Source organism: Budorcas taxicolor, chromosome 13 (assembly GCF_023091745.1).
Source record: "Budorcas taxicolor isolate Tak-1 chromosome 13, Takin1.1, whole genome shotgun sequence".
NCBI classification, from domain to species: domain Eukaryota; kingdom Metazoa; phylum Chordata; class Mammalia; order Artiodactyla; family Bovidae; genus Budorcas; species Budorcas taxicolor.
In genome coordinates, this window is record NC_068922.1 from 37,464,997 (window position 1) to 37,484,558 (window position 19,562).

The 19,562-nt window shown below is 45.6% G+C and overlaps 1 protein-coding gene across 1 annotated transcript in view; it reads left to right on the forward strand.

The window, feature by feature from the left end:
* LOC128058509 (neuroendocrine convertase 2) overlaps positions 1-19,562 on the forward strand; it is a 234,350-nt gene that overhangs the window by 181,766 nt on the left and 33,022 nt on the right. The window contains exons 6-7 of the mRNA XM_052650991.1: positions 1,806-1,882; positions 14,577-14,665. Of these exons, the coding sequence (XP_052506951.1) occupies positions 1,806-1,882; positions 14,577-14,665 (166 nt within the window). The remainder of the gene's footprint in view (positions 1-1,805; positions 1,883-14,576; positions 14,666-19,562) is intronic.

A 19,562-nucleotide genomic window follows, 5' to 3' on the forward strand; every position in this document is an offset into this window, starting at 1 on the left:
AGCACAAGGACATTCTTAGAGGTAATGGGGATGTCGAGTACCTCGGTTGTGGAGATGGTGTCGTGAGTATATACACATGTCCAAACTCAGCAAGATGCACACATTGAATGTATGGGGTATTTTGTGTATCAGTTATACCTCAGTAAAGCTAAAACCTTTTAAATGAAAAAATTTTAAACAAATTTCAAGGTGACTTCTGCCCCAAGCACATTTATTTTAATACATTAGTATTACAATTCAGGTCGTTCCAGCTACTGATGGCCCTTTGCCACCCAACAAATGGAAACCCAGACTCATGGAACTGGTCAATTTGCTCTTAAAAACATCATGCAAATGTCATGTAACACTATTACAAACTATAGTGTTTTGTCTCATAAAAGAGCACAACTCCTGAAAATGTCTCAGAGTACCTTGGAATTGAGACATCTCCAAGCTGGAATACGCACCTAACCCAGTGATTCCCAGCCAAGTGGATACTGTGGACCAGGAAACCTTCTGGGATCTTGGTTGCAGACCTCAAAAACAAAGGAGGGAGGGTGGGATGAAAAGAGAGGAGCCTCGTGGAACTGCGCATCCCTGGGCAGCCTACAAGGCAGAGAGGAGGAAGGAAGGGATTAGCCACCCGGTGGTGGGGGACTATCTCCCATCATGGACCAAAACAAAAGGCTGATCAGTTGAAGACCGAGATGGAAAAAATTAAAACATGAAATTACTTAGAGACAAATTAAGTGAGTACATAATTGACTTCTGAGGGGCAAGACTCTCAGTGGGAAAAATGGAGGTGCTCGACTGCATAGAATTTAAACTCTTCATTATAACCTGTAGGGTTAAGAAGACCCTTGTTTGCAATCCTGTATTTACTTGTTAGATTGATATCTGTCCCCCCAATTAGGCTGTAAGTTACATGTGGGCAGGGATGTCACCCCTGTATTCCCATCCTTGGAAAGGTCCTTGATATATGAAAATGAAAAGTGAAAGTGGCTCTGTCATGTCCAACTCTTTGCCACCCCGTGGACTGTCCATGGAATTCTCTAGGCCAGAATACTGGAGTGGGTAGCCTATCCCACCTCCAGCGGATCTGCATTGAACTCAGGTCTCCTGCATTGCAAGTGGATTCTTTACTGTGTGAGCCACCAGTGAAGCCCAAGAATACTGGAGTGGGTAGCCTATCCCTCCTCCAGCGGATCTTCCAGACCCAGGAATCAAACCGGGGTCTCCCGCCTTGCAGGTTACCAGCTGAGCTACCAGGGAAGGCCTGGTATATATTACACTCAGTGATATGTGTTGAGTAAATAAATGAGGTTGATATTGTGGCCAGTGTTTGGGTCTTGGGTTTAACACTCATAATCGTAAAGGAGGCAAGCCTCTGTCGGCCCAAAGCTGGGAGCTGGGAATGAGTTGTACATAAAGCAACAGGCTTCCTCACTTGCGACATGAGAAATAGAACCTTCTGGCCATCAGTCCAGGGAAGCTTAATGTGAGTCTTGACTCCAAGTGAGCCCCACTGACCCACAGCAGTCCCTCAACTTAAAATGGAGATGGTCCTGGGTAGCACCAAATTTGCTAACACTTTGAGAACCTGGAACAGGCTGGGGTGAGGGAGCTTGGAAAAGAGGATACCGGGAGAGGATAGAAGCCTCCGTGGACGCGCACCTGCTCTGTCACCTCTCCGAGGGCTGGCCCAGGAAGCAGGCTGCCATAGCCCTGGGTGAGGGGCCGCCCACGGAAGGCAGTCGCGCCTCTTAGCATCTTCTCATGCCCGTGCTCTGGATTTATGACCTAATAACGCACCTTGTGTTTTGCAGAACGCTGAGGCGAGCTACGACTTCAGCAGCAACGATCCCTATCCGTATCCTAGATACACAGATGACTGGTTTAACAGGTAAGCTGGGCCTCTGGGGATGTCTGCGACATCAGGCATGGGGTTTTAGTTCACTCTCTTCTGTGTTTTAAGGCTTGAATATCACCAGAAAAATAATCTCAGTGCTCCACGAAATTATACCGTGACTTTTTCCTTTATTGTGGCTATATTTTTTAAATTCTCGAATTTTTTTAGTATGGCAACATTCTAGAAATTTCTTTCAACCATATTGTTCAGTTGAATAGGAATTACTTGCCACCTTATTAAAGATAAAATAGGAGTAATAAGAAATCCTTTCTAACACACCACAAGGTGAATGTAAACATATGAGTTTCACTTGATCTCTTGAAACTGTTGCAGAGAACATTTTTGCCCCTCGGTCTGTGTCTGTATGTTTTTGGAAAGTGTTTTTGCTGTGACCTCATAACAGCTCATGTAGTCCCTTTTGACAAAACGTACATGTAATTGGCATAGGTTGGAAGCATTTTTTACTAAGGCATAATTAGTGTCAGGTGTACAACATAACAGGGCTTCCCTGCTGGCTCAGTGGTAAAGAATCTGCCTGCAATGCAGGAAACCCGTGTTCTGTCCCTGAGTCGGGAAGCTCCCCTGGAGGAGGAAGTGGCAACTCACTCCAGTATTCTTGCCGGGACAATCTCACGGACAGAAGAGTGGCAGGCTACAGTCCATGAGGTCGCAAAGAATCGGACACGTGCATACAACATAATGATTCCATATTTGTATATACTGCAAAATGATCACCACTATAAGCTCGTTAACATCTGACACCACCCATAGTCACATAAAAAATTTTTTTCTTGTGATGAAGATTTACTGTCTTAGCAGTTTTCAAATACATAATACACTATTGTTAATTCTAGGTCTGATGCTCTGCTTGATATACTATCAAGCAACACTACCCAATGGTAGTATGGCTTTTCTTCAACCTGTTTTGCTACTAAACATGAAAACATAGGCTCTTTCTTCTCCAAGTAAAATTCATGCCTAATTTCTCACAGGTAAGAAATATCAAGAAATTGAGACAAGTGGCTTGTCAATCAATATCAATTAAGTCTGAAACCTAATACTTCCCCATTATTGATGTTTTTGAGTGAACTTGATAGACCATATGAACTTCAATTAATGACTGAAGCTCACTTTAATCACTTCTGCTTCTTTATTCACTTTACTTATCTCTTCTACTTCTCATGACAAACTTACGGTAATTGAAATAAATACTGTCCTCCTCAGTTTAGTGATAAGGAAACAGGCTCAGAAAGATTGCCTGACTTACCTAGTCAAACAACCAGTAAATCTCAAAGCCAACACTGGAACCCAAGCTCTGTGTCTGAGTCCAAGTTGTACCATTATTTTATAAGCATCGTTTTTATTATAAAGGACAGAAGTGTATTATAAAAGAACAAAGAATGGCCAGGGACAGGTCCTGAGTGGACCAGGTAGATTAGACTGTGTTCCTACAATTATTGAATTGACCAGAGACTGTCTGGGGCATAGACAAAGCACACAGGGCTTGGTAATTACAGAAAAGGCAGAAAAGAGTAAAGGGTCCAATTTGGAACATTTTAAAAAGATCATTGCTAATATGCAAAAGCATAGTCCCCACTCTCTATTAACCTTACTTGCAGTTTAAAGTCATCATGCAGAATTGGTAAGTGTGTGTTTAGGATTGGTAAAAGTGTATGAGCTTGAAAGTGTTAGCCACTCAATCATGTCCGACTCTTTGTGACCCTATAGACTATAGCCCACCAGGCTCCTCAGTCCATGGGACTCTCTAGGCAACAATACTGGAATGAGTAGCCATGCCATCTCCAAGGGATCTTCCTGACCCAGGGATCAACGGGACCCAGGAATCGAGTCCACATTGCTGGGAGACTCTTTACCATATGAACTACTAGGGAGGATGTATTTAAAAGGTTGGAGAACTTTTGATTTGAAGTGTCTCTTACTCCCTGTGACTTACAACCCTAGATCCTTGCTAATAAACCACTTTCAGACACAGGGATGTGAAGTCACCAAATAGAAGTCACTAAACCACAGACAAGACATTATTATAAATGGTGCCTGGAACCTTATTCTAAGAAGGACCATGAGCGTGGGCCTGATTTCTGCACTGTCAGTCACCAGCTGTCCACAAGCCATCAGAAAAGGCAGTAGCTATATAGGACAGGGAATTCTGCTCAATGTTATGTGGCAGCTTGGACAGGAGGGGAGTTTGAGGGAGAATGGATACAAGTATGAGAGTGGCTAACTTGCTCTACTGTGCACCTGAAACTATCATAATGTTTTTAATGGGCTGTACTCCAATATAAAATAAGAAGTTAAAAAAAACAAAGAGCAGTAGCATTACATGTGCCAGCTATTGCCTCCCCTTCTACAGCTGCTGCTGCTGCTAAGTCGCTTCAGTCCTGTCTGACTCTGTGCGACCCCACAGTCGGCAGCCCACCAAGGTCCCCCGTCCCTGGGATTCTCCAAGCAAGAACGCTGGAGTGGGTTGCCATTTCCTTCTCCAATGCAGGAAAGTGAAAAGTGAAAGTGAAGTCACTCAGTCGTGTCCGACTGTTAGTGACCCCGTGGTCTGTAGCCTACCAGGCTCCTCCCTCCATGGGATTTTCCAGACAAGAATACCGGAGTCGGTTGCCATTGCCTTCTCCACCTCTACAGCTAGTAGATACTAAATTCATCTTGATGGATTGATCCAAGCACAAAAATATAAACAACAGAATGGTTTCCCCCCAACTCATTTTCTGAACCTGAACACGACCACCCTCCCAAGTAAGTCTTCCCGTGTAATGAGCTATAATATTCTTTAAACAAAAACAAAAGCAAAGTGGAGGTGTCCTCTATCTTAAATAATTTCATGTGCAAACTTGTTCTTGAAAGTTCAATTTTAAATGGGCTAAAGTCCTCCAGGACTAATGAGTGCTCAGGGTAATGAAATTCTTCATTGCCAGCGGTGACATCCCCAAGTGTCCAATTGCCTCAGGCACAGTCATCGTGAGTCAGGCAAGGATGGTCCTTGCCTGCTAAGGCACCAGTGACTCAAGACACAGTGGACACTGACTAGTAAATGAGATTTTTCACAATTATCAAGTGATTTTCAAAAATCCTCATCCATCATGGCTTGTTATTACAAAGCCTGGATGGTACCACAGATCAGATCATGGTCTTTGCTTACTGGTTTACAAAACCAGTTTAAAAAATTAATTAAAAATAATAAATAAAAACTACTATTGTGAGTGATTATGGGAGGAAGGCAAGTCAAAGTTCAGGCCCATAGCACTGGGAGGGTCTGTGGTCCAAACAGTAGGGTGCTGGAATCCTGGAGGTGATTCCTGCTTGGCAGAAGGAGAATGTGAATATATCATCCTTCCCAGGAGTATAGGATAAGTTCATTAAAAAGTCACCCTTGGGAGAAATGTTATGCCTAGTGTTTCCTTCAGTATAGCTAGGGGCCTGGGGAAGAGGAGAACAGAGTAAGGGGGATTAGAGAAAATAAAACTAGCCATGAGTTAATAATCGTAGAAGCTGGATGATGATATTTACAAGAGATTTCACTCTAGTTTTGTGTATTCTGATGTTTCCTATAGCAAGAAGCAGATTTTAAAGGCAAAGGGCACAGGGACTTCCCTGGTTGTCCAGCGGCTAAGACTCTGCACTCCTAATGCAGGGGGCCCAGGGCTCGCCCTGGCGAGGGAACCAGATCCCACTGCTGCTACTAAGACTCAGCACAGCCAAATAAATAAAAAACATTAAAAATAGTAATAAAGTTTTAAAATTAAGTCACAGGGCATAAAAAGAGATAAAGAGAACTGGGGCTTTAGTGTGGTGCTCATGAAGCTATTAGTTTTGGTGGATAAGCTTCTGAGGAGCCTGCAATGTCCCGTGAGGAGGCCAGAGAAGCCTGAATCACTGAGTGCTAAGTATACCCAAGGTTGATACAACGCAAGGAAGCATAACGCCTGTTAAGCAGTCACTTGGGCTTCCCTGGTGGCTCAGACAGTAAAGAATCTGCCTGAAATGCAGGAGACCTGGGTTCAATCCCTGGTTTGGAAAGATCCCCTGGAAGAGGGCATGGCAACCCACTCCAGTATTCTTGTCTGGAGAATCCCATGGACAGACGAGCCTGGTGGGCTACAGTCCTTGGGCCTGCACAGAGTCAGACACGACTGAATGACTAACACCCACATGTGTTTAAGGCACTGTGTTCATGTTTTGTGTGTATTAATTCTCAACCTAACCTCCTGAAATAAGTGTGGACATTATAATCCCCGTTTTGGAAACTGAAGCACAGCAAGATTAAGTCATGTGTGCAAGGTCACACAACTGGTGAGACAGGAGACAGGACTTGCCACCAGTGAGGGGGATGGTTACAAGCACTGCCTCATAGTAAAGAAGAGTGTGGAGAAATGCAAAACTCTTGTCATCTCTGCCTGGGGAAATGGGGACAGGCCTCCTTGAAGAGGTGGCTTTTGGTCCCGGATCTAAACGAAGGTACTAGGCAGACTTTGGAGGAGGGGTGAGTGCATTCTGGCGTGAATAGGGTATTAACAGAAATTAGGCAAAGAAGCAGAGGCAAGGGGTACAGATGTGTTCAGTAGCTGGATAACTGGTCCGGGAGTTAGAGGCGCACAGGTTAGCAATCCGAGAAGGCTCTGTGGAGGAGGCAGGCATGAGAGGTTTGGACAATTGGTTTGCTAGGAGAAGAGAAGAGCTCTTGTGGTTGCATGGGGTGGGCACAGAAAAGGACCCTCCAGGCATGCTGCTGCCTGAGGTTCTGAGAGCTTTGAGCCCTTGTCTCTGGCCAGAGCAATGTTTCCTGTCCAGGAGGCATGAGCCTCTGGTCAGCTGTGCAGCCCGGAGACCTGCCAGTTTCTTCAGGCATTCTCTTCTGGGCCTGGAGAAGGAAATGGCAACCCAGTCCAGTATTCTTGCCTGGAGAATCCCATGGACAGAGGAGCCTGATGGGCCATGGTCCATGGGGTCGCGAAGAGTCAGAAGCAACTGAGCGACTATCACTCACTCACTCGCTGTCTTCTGGGCGTGGGCATAAAACCCAACACCCCATCTTTGTTCTGCAGACTCGGGCTCTTGGATAAGACAGTTTCAGCATCAAAACGGCCACGAAGGGCTGACAGGTACTGACCGGCAATGGGCTTGCTGCTGCTGTCGCAGCTCCAGCCAAACCCCCTGGCCACAGAGGCTGGTCAGAACTCCGAGGCAGTAGCTGCCCAGGAAAGCTCATGCTCTCCATCACGGTCTCCTCACCACCGTGGAAAGTAAAGGAGAGGGTGGGACGAATGGAGAGAGTAGCATGGAAACATATACATGACCACGTGTAAAATAGATAGCCAGTGGGAATTTACAGCCAAGGACTTTTTCTGAAGGCAAACTTCATACATGTGCAGGACAGCTTTTAGAGGAGATGTGTATTAGAACCCCTTGCCCTGTGCTTAATTTGATTTTGTTGGTTTCTTCCTTTTTCAGCAGAGAAAGTGTATTTATTCTACTGCAAACCATTTAATAATTACATGTGGCATCTGCGCTCCAGGGATGTATTTGAAACACAGTTGAGGAATTTGGAAAAGGAGTATAATTTCCTCCTCGCTTGCAGTCAGAGAAATACAGACTTGGGCCAAGCAAAATAATAATAGTAGCCACAACAGCAACAATGACCCGAACCGCAAGAAGGCAGAAATAACACATTTAATAAGCCTCCATAATACGCAACCCAGCTACAGCTGATTGGTCAGGATCCAGCATCACATTTTTTTCTTGCTGGCATTCCATAAATATTGATTGGCTGGTTGATGGATGGGTGGCACACCTTCTCAGCCGGGCCAAGATGTTGAGTGGCCTTGACATCTGTCCATCTGAGGGCTGCCAGCTTCTCCCTAGGCTTGCAGCCCATGCTTTGTCAATAATCTTCCAACCCTGCTGGGTTTTAGGTCAGTGTTTGGTGATGCATTGCAGATCCGAAGTCTATTACCATGCTGCTGTCCATAAAAATCTCTCTTGCATAGCATTTCTTTGACAGGCGTGTACCACTGAAATGTCATCCCCACCATCGGCAATATTTATGGAGCATCACCGGGTGCAGCGTGCTCTATCCATTACGTCCTAAAGAGTAAGAGATTCTGGATTTGATGCAATTCCTGGTTACAAAAAGTTTACTATAAATTCAGGAAGAGAGAAGATATTTATTATTCAAACAACCAAAATGAAGGGAAGGAAGGATAAATGGATGAGAAGGATCGTCTATCTCTAGGTGAATGTATTTGATTGATAGCATTAGTTAAACCTTCAAATAAGAACGATTTTCAGTGATTAACTTTTCTAAATTAAAAGTCATATTTCATTTTGAAGAACCCAATGCGACAGGCCAAAAAAGAACATGTGAGAAAAATGTCCTCTCTGGTTGGCTATTAGCACAGTAATAGAAACCAATACTTGACCCTGGTGACATCTAATGGTTTAGAAATAGATGAACATCTTTCCCTTTCATCTTCATGGACTAATTCTGAAATCACCTCCTGGATAATAAAATCCAAACTGCCTTCAAAGACCTAATCTAAGTTTTTCTTTCATGTGAGCATTGAGACTACCTCATAAGCTGATATTAGCTCAAAGTTTGCTGCTTGTAATCAACCCTCTCTCTATCCAAACCAAAGCACAGTGAAATCCAACACAGTTTAATGTGGAGAGCTCTTCCGAGCCACTGAAGAAATTCCACTAGGACTTCTCGGTGACCCAGACGGTAAAAAATCTGCCTGCAATGCAGGAGACCCAGGTTCGATCCCTAGGTCAGGAAGATCCCCTGGAAAAAGGAACAGCAACCCACTCTAGTATTCTTGCCTGGAGAATCCTATGGACAGAGGAGCCAGGTGGGCTACATCCCATGGGGTCGCAAAGAATCGGACACAACTGAGCGACTAATAATTTCACACTTTCTGAGTCACTGGAGAAGTACCACAAAGTTCCAAGTTTTTCTTTTTCTATTCCCCTACCAGGATTATATGAGTTTTCATCATTTAAATTTTCCCCTTCAACTAAAAGAAACAGACACAATGCAGATTTGGGAGTAATGGAGAGAGTGATATGGATTGCAATAGAGATATATCGGAATAATCATTTCTGCTTTGGAAACTCTTTACCATATTAGGGGGATTTTATGGTCCCCAGGTGGTAATTATTCTTAACAGAGAAAAATTCAGTAGATTATAATGGACAAATGCAGTAGTATATTATTAATTGCTTGGTATGAAATAAGAGATCCCTGAATTGAATCAGTTTTTCTTATCTGTAAAATGCGACTAAACTCCACCCTGAAGGTTTGCCTGAGGTACTAGGATATGCATACAGACTTGATACAGTGTGGCAAATGGTAGGCATCCTCTAAGCTCCAGAAAATGTAACTGTGAAATTCACGGAGAGAATTTCTATAGGATCTAAATCAGAGGTTCTCCACCTAGACAGAAAGTGAGGAAAGTTTATGCCAAAGGGATAAATGAATGTTCCTGCCATTTTTTCTCAGACATCCATTCTCTCATCTGAGCTTTTGAGGTTTGTTATTTCTTAAAAATAAAAAATAAAAAATCTAGGGAATTCCCTGGAGGTTCAGAGGTTAGGACTTACTTGGCACTTTCACTGCCAAGAGTGTGCGTTCAATCTCTGGTTGGGGAACTAAGATCCCAAAAGCCACACAGCAAGGCCAAATTTTTTCTTTAAAAAATCTCTGCCAGTATAAGACAGAGGGATGTGCCCTTGTAATTACTGACTCCTTTGGCCACAATGAAGTCTAGGATGCCCTAACGGGTTGTGTTCAGAACCACACACTTTGCTTTGCTCAGGAAAGTGGGAATTGGGCTGTGGACCATAACTTCACTACATATTTGCTCTGCTGTTTAACTTTCTTCTGTGACCAGTGTCTCCATGACAAATAAGGTAAATATTCTTTACCTGTCCTTTGTTCCCTCAAGGGTTCATTTTCCTCAAGGCATATGCTTTAAAATTAAAACCATATGGACTACAATAGGATACAGGTGGGTACATGATCAAAAGAGCTCATTTACCCTCCCTGGAGAATTGAAGGTGTGTTAAAAGAGCCACAGTAGAAGTGCTCGTTATAAGTTAAAGTTCTCTGAACAACATCCCTAACTGTCCTCTGAATCCATTTCCTGTTTTCTCTGCACACCACCATTGCCTTAGTTTTCATCCTTTGCACCTCAGCAATGACCTTCTCATCTTTAAAAAAAAAGAAAAGAAAATATTTTATTGATTAAATAGCACATTCTGTTTAAAATCAAAACATTAGCCAAAATAATTTTGAAGCATCAGAAAGCAGATGCAATAGAACAGACTACTGAATCAGCAACACGGAGGATAAATAGAGAACCAGTTACAGAATTCAGAACAATTTTTTTGAAGATACATAAAATGTAAATGAAGGCAGCAGACATGAACAGTCTATAAGAGAAGTCTCTGCTGTGAATGACTCTCTCTTTGCTCTCCCAGAAAAGCAACTGCCACTTTGTCAGTTGTGTTATGTGTGTGATGATGCTCTAGTGGTTATTCAGGATATCATCATGTTTTAGAGATGTATATTAAACAGTTTGGGGGAAAATCTATATTTTCCTTTAAACTCGTTCACAAAAATGATTAATCAAATATGGTAAAATATTGACCGTGCTTGTATACACAACATTAATCATTTGTATTTAACAGAAGAATGGTGATGGTTTAGTAGCCAAGTCTTGTCTAACTCTTGAGACCCCACGGACTGGAGCCCGCCAGACTCTTCTGTCCATGGGATTCTCCAGGCAAGAATACTGGAGTGGATTGCCATTTCCTTCTCCAAACAGAAGAAAACAGACACCCAAATGTCTATTATTAATAGGGTTCTGATGAATAAACCATAGTATACTCACAAAAAATCTAAGTTATGAGAAGCCCTTGACTTTGATAGACTTGAGTGTTGGCCATCTGGGATTCATTCTGTTATTCACCAAATTTGTCTATACTTTTTCAATATTTCCTGTTTTTAAAATAATAAACTGAGCTAAATCAGTTATCCCTCCAGCCTTGCTTGTCCAGCGTATCAGTTATCTATTGCCTAATAATGCCTCATAACAAATCCCAAAATGAATAAGCACCGACATTGCTCACAAGTCTGCAGGTCAGCTGGACAGGTCTGCTGATCTGGCTGCCTGTGCATCCACGGTCGGATGGCAGGTGGGCTGGGGACTGGCCAGCTTAGATTGGCCTCTCACATTTCTGGGGGATGGCTGGCTATCAGCTGGGGTGACCAGCATGAAGGGTTACGGTCTCTCATCATCCAATGGGGCAGCCTGGGCTTGTCCCCATGGCACCTGGGCAGTTTCAGGAGAAACAACAGTTGTGGTCCTCTTGAGGGCCAGGCTCATCTCTTCCACCACATCCTTTTGGACAAAACAAGTCATGAGGCCAGACTCAAGAGAGAAATGAGCTTCATCTCTTCATGAAGGAGCAAGAAGACCACACTGCCAGGGGCCTGGACATGGGGGAGCAGAAGAACGGGCTACTCTGGCAACATGACATACCCCTGACTCCTGTCACTTGCCCCCCAGTGACCTTTGTCAGAGGAGGCCAAACAAGCCACCATAGGTGTCCCCCACCCCCACCAACAGCTATTCCCACTTTTGACAGATCATGTTTTATTCTAGAGGCAAAATGGAGCTACTGAATGTTCTTGAAAGCCGAGGGGCCAGGTGAATATGGAATTGGAAAATGATTTTCCCAACATTCAGGGGAGCGAAGATGTTTGCCTGAGATGATCAGGAAAACAGGACTGAGGGGAAGACATCTGAGGCTGTGGGAATGAAGTCCACAGAGGCCCGGGGCCTGGTGAAGAGGCCTGGTATCACCAACAGGGAGCCACAGCCACTTGTAATTAATTGTCATCGCCTAATTTAGCAATGATCTCCCTGATAGCTCAGTTGGTAAAGGATCCACCTGCAATGCGAGAGACCTGGGTTCAATCCCTGGGCTGGGAAGATCCCTTGGAGAAGAGAAAGGCTACCCACTCCAGTGTTCTGGCCTGGAGAATTCCATGGACTGTGTATCCAGGGGGCTTCCCCGGTGGCTCAGCAGGTAAAGAATCCACCAGTAATACAGGAGATGCAGATTTGATGCCTGAATTGAGAAGATCCCCTGGAGGAGGAAATGGCTACCCACTCCAGTAGTCTTGCCTGGAGAATCCCAAGGACAGAGGAGCCTGGCAGGCTGGAGTCCACGGGGTCACAAGCAGTCAAACGTGTTTCTTCCCAAATGTTCCTGTGGAGGAACCATGACCGGCATCTCCCCATTTTAAAGCCAAATTAAAGACACAGAAGCCTTCAGTGTCTCTAGTCTGCTCAAGGAAGTTTGCACAATTTCGTCCTCCAGGTTTCCATGAGCAGTTTTAGGGCAGAGAAGGTTTGTTCCTGGGTGGGAGGGTGGTGGGGGGTCCAGTCTCAGTCTCACTGCTTCAGGGAGCCTTGGTCTCAGACCTGGCCCAGGTCCGCTGAGACTCAACTTGGACATTTGCGAAGTAGAACAGTGCCTGCCCCCGCAAGGAGTAAAGGCGGTGAGGCCACAGAGGCAGTGAGCACATCACGCTCAGTCCACGGCAGGGGCTGGTCGTCCTCTCACCCCTCAGAGCTGGGCTCCCTCCATGGCAATGCTGAGGTCTCCTCCACCACAGTCATTCTGTTCCCGAGGGAATTCGGAGTCCCTGTGGTGTGTAACCTTCATGGAGGCAGAATTTGCTTTTGTTCATGTAGAGAAAGAAAATATGTATATTTCAATCCTCAGATGTGATTTCTTTTAATGGACTGATGTGGTAGGTTTGCGTGTCCCAGGAGAATGTAGCAACCAGTCTACACTGCAGAAATCAGGACTTTCTGGGCTATGCAGGCAATAAGCCCCTTCCCCACGTGCCCTCCTGCACCCGCCGTGTAAATAGCAAGCAGGCAGCCCTCACTGCCATCACCTCCACAGGCCAAGCAGATGCTGTTCCAGCTGACTTCAAATTTGGCTGCTTGTTGGAGCGTTAGGAGGGCCTTGCAGGGTTGGGGCTGGTGGCTTGCAAGGACATGAACACTAGGCTCCTCCACAGCTGGGAGTCCAAACACACATTCTGATTGACTTCAAGCTTACGCTTGGTTCTGTTGCCATTTAACAAAAGGCCCGCAAACCTAGTGGCTTAAAAGAGAACAAACGCTTGCTTGCTCATCATGCTGTTAACGTAGGTGGGGCAGCTGTCTCTCTCCATGTGCTGCTGATGGGGCGATTGGCTGGGTCTGGAGGAAGAAGACCTCCAGGGGCCTCCCCTCAGGTGCTGTCCGGTCATGCTCCCCTCGGGGCCTTGTCCGTGCCCAAGCTCCTCTGTGCACTCCACTGCATCCCGTGGGCCCAGGCCAGCCACCATGTGGCCTTGCTCAGTGGAGGGGAAGTGCTCACAGAAGGGAGAACTGTTTGGATCCCGTTGGTCTAATGGAAAAGGGAGCAGAAGGGAGAAGCTTAATGAAATTACGGTGCCTACTGCAGAACTATGTAGCACCCAGTGCCCCCTGGGCCCCTGCACTAACATGAGCAAACAACTTGCATGCCTTCAGTGATGGGGAACTCACTCCCTCACAACAAAGTCTGTTCTGCCTTTGGACATATGACAGTGTCTAGAACATGAGCCCTAAGAAGGCCTTGCTCAGAATTGTAAGCAGGCCAGCAAACTTCAGAAAGATGGAACTAATGACTGTCCCGGGTTCTTAATCTGGTCAGCCTCAAAGTTTCTGTGGAGCCCTTGAAATTGAACGTGAAATGTTGCCGGTGTGTGCTTTTTTGGTTCCCAGAGGAAGGTGGGGGTCTGTAGCACATATCTTAAAGGAGCTGTGCTGTGCTTAGTCACTCAGCCATGTCCGACTTTTTGCGACCCTATGGACTGTAGCCCACCAGGATCCTCTGTCCAAAGAGATTCTCCAGGCAAGGATACTGGGGTGGGTTGCCATGCCCTCCTCCACAGGTTCTTCCCAACTCAGGGATCGAACCCCAGTCTCCTGCATTGAAAACAGATTCTTTACCGTCTGAGCCACCAGGGAAGCCCAAGAATACTGGAGTGGGTAGCAGTTCCCTTCTCCAGGGAATCTTCCCGACCCAGGGATTGAACTCAGGTCTCCCGCATTGCAGGCAGATTCTTTACTGTCTGAACCACCAAGGAAGCTTTAAAGGAGGCTAGAATCCAACAAAGTAAATAATCTTTGTCCCACAGCTGACAGGCAGCATTCACTGCCTGGTGGCCAGAACCAGCCTTGAAAATAAACACTAGCCCACAATTCAAGCTGTTCAAAAAAAAAAAAACAAAGTCAGGTATTTAGACCAGCACCAATCTGTGAATCTCATGTTCCCTTTTCGCAGAAAGCCTATGACTGCCTTCTGCAGGAAGACACTTTAGATTTTAAAGTAGAGATCACCTTTCAAGGTTGAAATGTTCCGAGGAGACTCTTCACAGGCTGGGAGGTGGAAAGGGTGAGAGGAGAGACTCAGACAGAAGAGGCAGTGGCCTGGACTAGCTCCAGGCTAACAGAACCACTCAAAAGCATCAAACTGCTTCAACTGACAATTTAAGAAACCTTCTCCAAGTCGTCTGACCCTCTGTCTGACCCATCTTCACTTCTCTCCGCAGCCACGGGACGAGATGTGCCGGGGAGGTCTCTGCGGCTGCCAACAATAACATCTGCGGGGTCGGCGTGGCCTACGGCTCCAAGGTCGCAGGTAGGCTGGCCCATCCCTGCCAGACATCCCCAGGAGGCGTCACACCCAGTCTCCGTCTGCCCAGGGCCCAGCAAAAACTCCCAGTGGGGCAAGAGAGCAGAGTTGGTACAATTTAGCAAGGGTGAAAAAAATATATTTTAATTTAAACTGTATGGTAATATCAGTAAACTTTAAAAATTTTAAGGTGCACAGATCATGAGCCCACAGGTCAATGAAGTTTCACAAGCCAACCACACACACTTAACCATCAAGAATCAAAACATTATCAGCACCCCAAAGCCTTCCTTGTGCACCCCTCAGTTGCTGCCCATACACACAGGAACAGTCATGACTCTGGCTGCTAACAGCAAACACAGGTTATTCCCAGTTTTTGAACTTTATGTGAATGGAATTGTCCTGTCTGTACTATTTGTGTATCAGTATCCTTAATATCGTTTAAAAAATTTTATCAAAGTGTAGTTGATTTACAATGTTTTGTTCGTTTCTGATGTATAGCAAAGTGATTTGGTTACACATATGTGTGTGTGTGTGTGTGTGTGTGTGTGTGTGTGTGTGCGCGCGCACACACACGCATGCATGAGCGCTTAGTTGCTCAGTCGTGTCCAACTCTTTGCGACCCCATGGACTGTAGCCCACCAGGCTCCTCTGTCCACGGGGATTTTCCAGGCAAGAATACTGAAGTGGGTAGACTATCCATTCTCCAGGGGATCTTCCCGACCCAGGAATCCAACCAGGGTCTCCTGCATGCAGGTGGGGTCTTTACCATCTGAGCTACCAGGGAAGCCCATATACATATACACACACATGCATATATTCTTTTTCATGTTCTTTTCCATTCTGGTTTATTACAAGACACTGAATATAGTTCCCTGTGCTATACAGCAGGACCTTGTTGTTCATCCATTGTATATATAATAGTTTCATCTGCTAATCCCAAACTCCCAGTCCTTCCCCTTCCCAATACCCTCCCTCTTAGTAACCACAAGTCTGTTCTCTACGTCTGCGAACCTGTGTCTATTTCATAAATTAGTTAATTTCTATTTTCGAGTTCACATATAAGTGATCCCATGTTACGCTTACCTTTCTCTTTCTGACTTGTTTCACTTAGCGTGATAACCTCTAGGTCCACCATGTTGCTGCAGAAGGCACGATTTCATTCTTTTTTATAGCTGAGTAGTAGTCCCGTCTATGTGTATGTCTGTGTATATATATGTATACACCACATCTTCTTTATCCATTCAACTTTCAGTGGACATTTAGGTTTGTTTCCATGTCTTGGCTATTGTGAATAATGCTTCTATGAACACTGGGGCACCTGTATCTTTTCAGGTTATAGTTTTGTCTGGGTATATGCCAGGAGTAGGATTGCTCAATCATATGGCAACTCTAGTTTTAGTTGTTTGAGTTTTAGTTTGTTTCCATAATGACTGCACAAATTTACATTCCCACCCACAGTGGAAGAGGGCTCCCTATATTTTCAAAGTATAGTTTTGTCCACGTATCCATAAGATGTAAATAGAACTCAGATAAAGATGGTAGAAAATGAGGAGGAATGCACAAATTATTGCAAACATACTCCAAACTCTTCAAAATGCTTTTGGTGGCTTGTTTTGTTTGTACCAAGCATCTCATTTTTAAGGGAAAATACTCTACCTAGAAGAATCTTTTTATTAAGTTCTACAGGAAAGATGTTTAACAAATTCCCCTTTATGGGGTCTTTAGAAACCGAGGGTGGCAGTTCACTAGAAACTTAGAAAGCAACACCTTCCCCCTGCCAAAAAAGAAAGGGAGAGAGAAGACGAATGAGGGGATAAGATGCTAGAGAAGGAAGTGGCTCCTCATTCATTCCAAGTTTTGCATCAAATTTGATTCTTAATTTATTCAGGCTGAGTCATCCAACCTTATTTTTCTTTTTTTACAACCAGCTCTATGTGTGTGTGTGTGTGTGTGTTTTTTTTTCCTGGTGATTTACTGGAACCATAAACATACTTTGTGCTGACACTTGCATTTCCAGGGACCTAAATAAAGCAAGAGAAACCTATTCAAATCCATCATTAACCTCCTTCAGCACTGTCTGCTAAGATCTGCCTGAGGTGGGTGCTGAATTTCACAGAAGAATACATCCGGAGCATTCTGAAATGTAACTAGGGAGGCTTTGCCCCTCGGGTTTCAGCGATCTGTGTTTGGTGAGCCTCCAAAAAGCTGGCAGCAAAACGTCAGAGGCTGCTATGAGCTCAGGGAAAAATATAGCACCCAATTAATATTTGATAAGCCAGGCTCACACGTCGGCTGCTATCTGAATGGGGGGAGGGGCGGTTTCCTATTCACAAGACAGGGTGGAAGCAATGGAAAATTTCAAACCTGGATTCCTCACTCACAGGGAGGTTTTCCAAAGAGTTTTAAAATTTTCTTCATGCCCACAGTAACTGGGTTTTTGAACAAGGGATTCTTAAAACTACTTACTGCAAAAATGAAGAGTTGCGATTAGTTCACGGCATTCGGGGATCCACTGGGGTCTGTTTCTCCATTGGCTTCTTTTTCTCTCATAATTTGTGCTCTGAAAGCATTTGAGTGTTAGTCGATCAGCTGTGTTCAACTCTTTGCAACCCTACTGGGCTGTAGTCCACCCGTCTCCTCTGTCCATGGGATTCTCCAGGCAAGAATACTGGAGTGGGTAGCCATTCCCTTCCCCAGGGGATCTTCCTGACCCAGGGATTGAACCCTGGTCTCCTCCAGTGCAGGCAGATTCTTGCACCATCTGAACCACCGGGGAAGCCCCAAAGTACCTAATTCTCTGGCTCTTTTTGTTTGAATTCCTTAAAAGCAAACCTGAGGCAAGGATCTGGGTGCAAGGAATTTATTTAGGAGGCAATCCCGGGAAGCCAGTGAGGGAAAGAGAAAGGAAGATAGTGGGAAGACGGACCAACAGAAGGTGTGTAGGTGAGCTGGGGCTTCAGGGGACTGTGGGGACACCCCCTCAGCATTGCCCTCCCTGAGGGGAAGAGGCTGGGAGTTTAACCATCAACTCCCATCTGTCTTCAGTGGAGAGGTAGGGGTCCTCAGCCATGAACCCCTGGCCTCTCCAGCCTGCAGCTCACATGGACTGAGCTCCATCCTCAAGGCAGAGGACACGCCCAGGCAAAGAGCCCCCCCTCCACTCACCCCAGAGGGGGCCAGCAGGGCCAGGTGGGGTGTGCCAGCCTCTGACTGACCTCCGATCCCCAAGGCAAGTGAGTGCAGCCTGGCACCTCAAAGACAGAACCTGACTGGTGTCTGTGAACCCCGACAGCTCACAGGTCTCACAACAATGCTCTGAAAATCCAGAAACGAAGCCCAGAGCCAGTGGGAGGCACTGCAGCCACACAGAGACCCTGAGCAAAGGAGCCGCCTTTTTCCACTCCCTTAACCCAGCTTGGCTCCTTTGTATCCATTCCTATGGGTCCTAAGTGCTCAGAGCCAGGCAGGTCTAGTCCCATCCTGTGTGCATCTAGACATCCCAGGGACCTCTGGACTCCGCTAGAGGAGCAGAAGGAATACTTGCTGACGAACCCCTAGGTACTCAGGAATCACAGCAGAAGCAGAATTCTGCCTTTCAGACTTGGGGAAACATTTTGCTCATCCTGGCTATCAGTTCCAAAAGTTGGCTGGTTTTCATTCTAAATAAGGAATCAATTCCGAAAGCTGGCTGCTTTTCATTCTAAATGAGCTATACCCTCTAGAGAATCTTTTCAGGAGCTTTCTGAGCTGGGGTCTGGGGCGCCACCTGGTGGCCAACCAAGATCACCACAAGTCTCAAGGAGTTGAGTTATCGGGGCAACGTCCCGAAGGACCTCTGTGTGTGCGAAGTTGCTTCAATCGTGTCCAACTCTTTGCGACCCTTTGGACTGTAGGGGCTCTGGCGCTTGCTCTCTACTCTCTCTTTCTCTCTCTCTCTCGTAGTCGCTAAGTCACGTCTGATTCTTGCGACTCCATGGACTGTAGAGTCGTGTCTGACTCTTGCGACCCCATGAACTGTAGCCTGCCAGGCTACCCGGTCCATGGGATTCTCCAGGCAAGAATATTGAGGTAGACTGTCATTTCCTTGTAGGGGCTCTAAGCTGCCTTATCCTGAAGACCCACTGGCATTTACATAATGATAACAACAACAGTAATAGCATTTTGACTCTTTCAACAAGTCAGGCAGGATGCAAAACCCTTTACTCACTTTACTCTCTTTGCAACTTTATCGCACATTGTTGCGTATTTTATATATGTGTTCCTGCTAAGTTGCTTCCGTCATGTCTGACTTTGCATGATTGTGTCATGTCTGACTCTTTGCATGGCTCTTCGCCACCCCATGGACTCCTCTGCCAGGCTCCTCTGTCCGTGAGATTCTCCAGGCAAGAATACTGGGATGGATTGCTACCCCGTCCTGCAGGGGATCTTCCCACCCCAGGGATCAAACCTGCATTGCTTAGGTCTCCTGCATTGGCAGACGGGTTCTTCACCACTAGCACCACCTGGTAGAACATGAACATGTTTACTATCTATTATTATCCCTATTGAACATGGGGCCACACAGCTAGTAAACTGTAGAACAACGTAGCACCCAGAGCAGCCTGGGCCCCTGCATTAACATGCAGCAACAGCTTGCATGCCCTCAGTGATGGGGAAGCCACTCCCTCACAAGGAAGTCTGTTCTGCCTTTGCACGTGTGACTCTTAGAAACGTCTTCCTGAAGATGAGCTCTCTCTTTGATTTTTGTTGCCTATTCCATGAGCACAGTTGTTTCCACCTCTTCTAGGTAACACTTGGCAGGAAGGGAGGAAAATTCCAATCAGTCCAACTCCTATACATTCTCTGTAACATGCAGACCTGTACATTTGAGATGCCCCAAAGTTCAGTCACTCAGTCATGT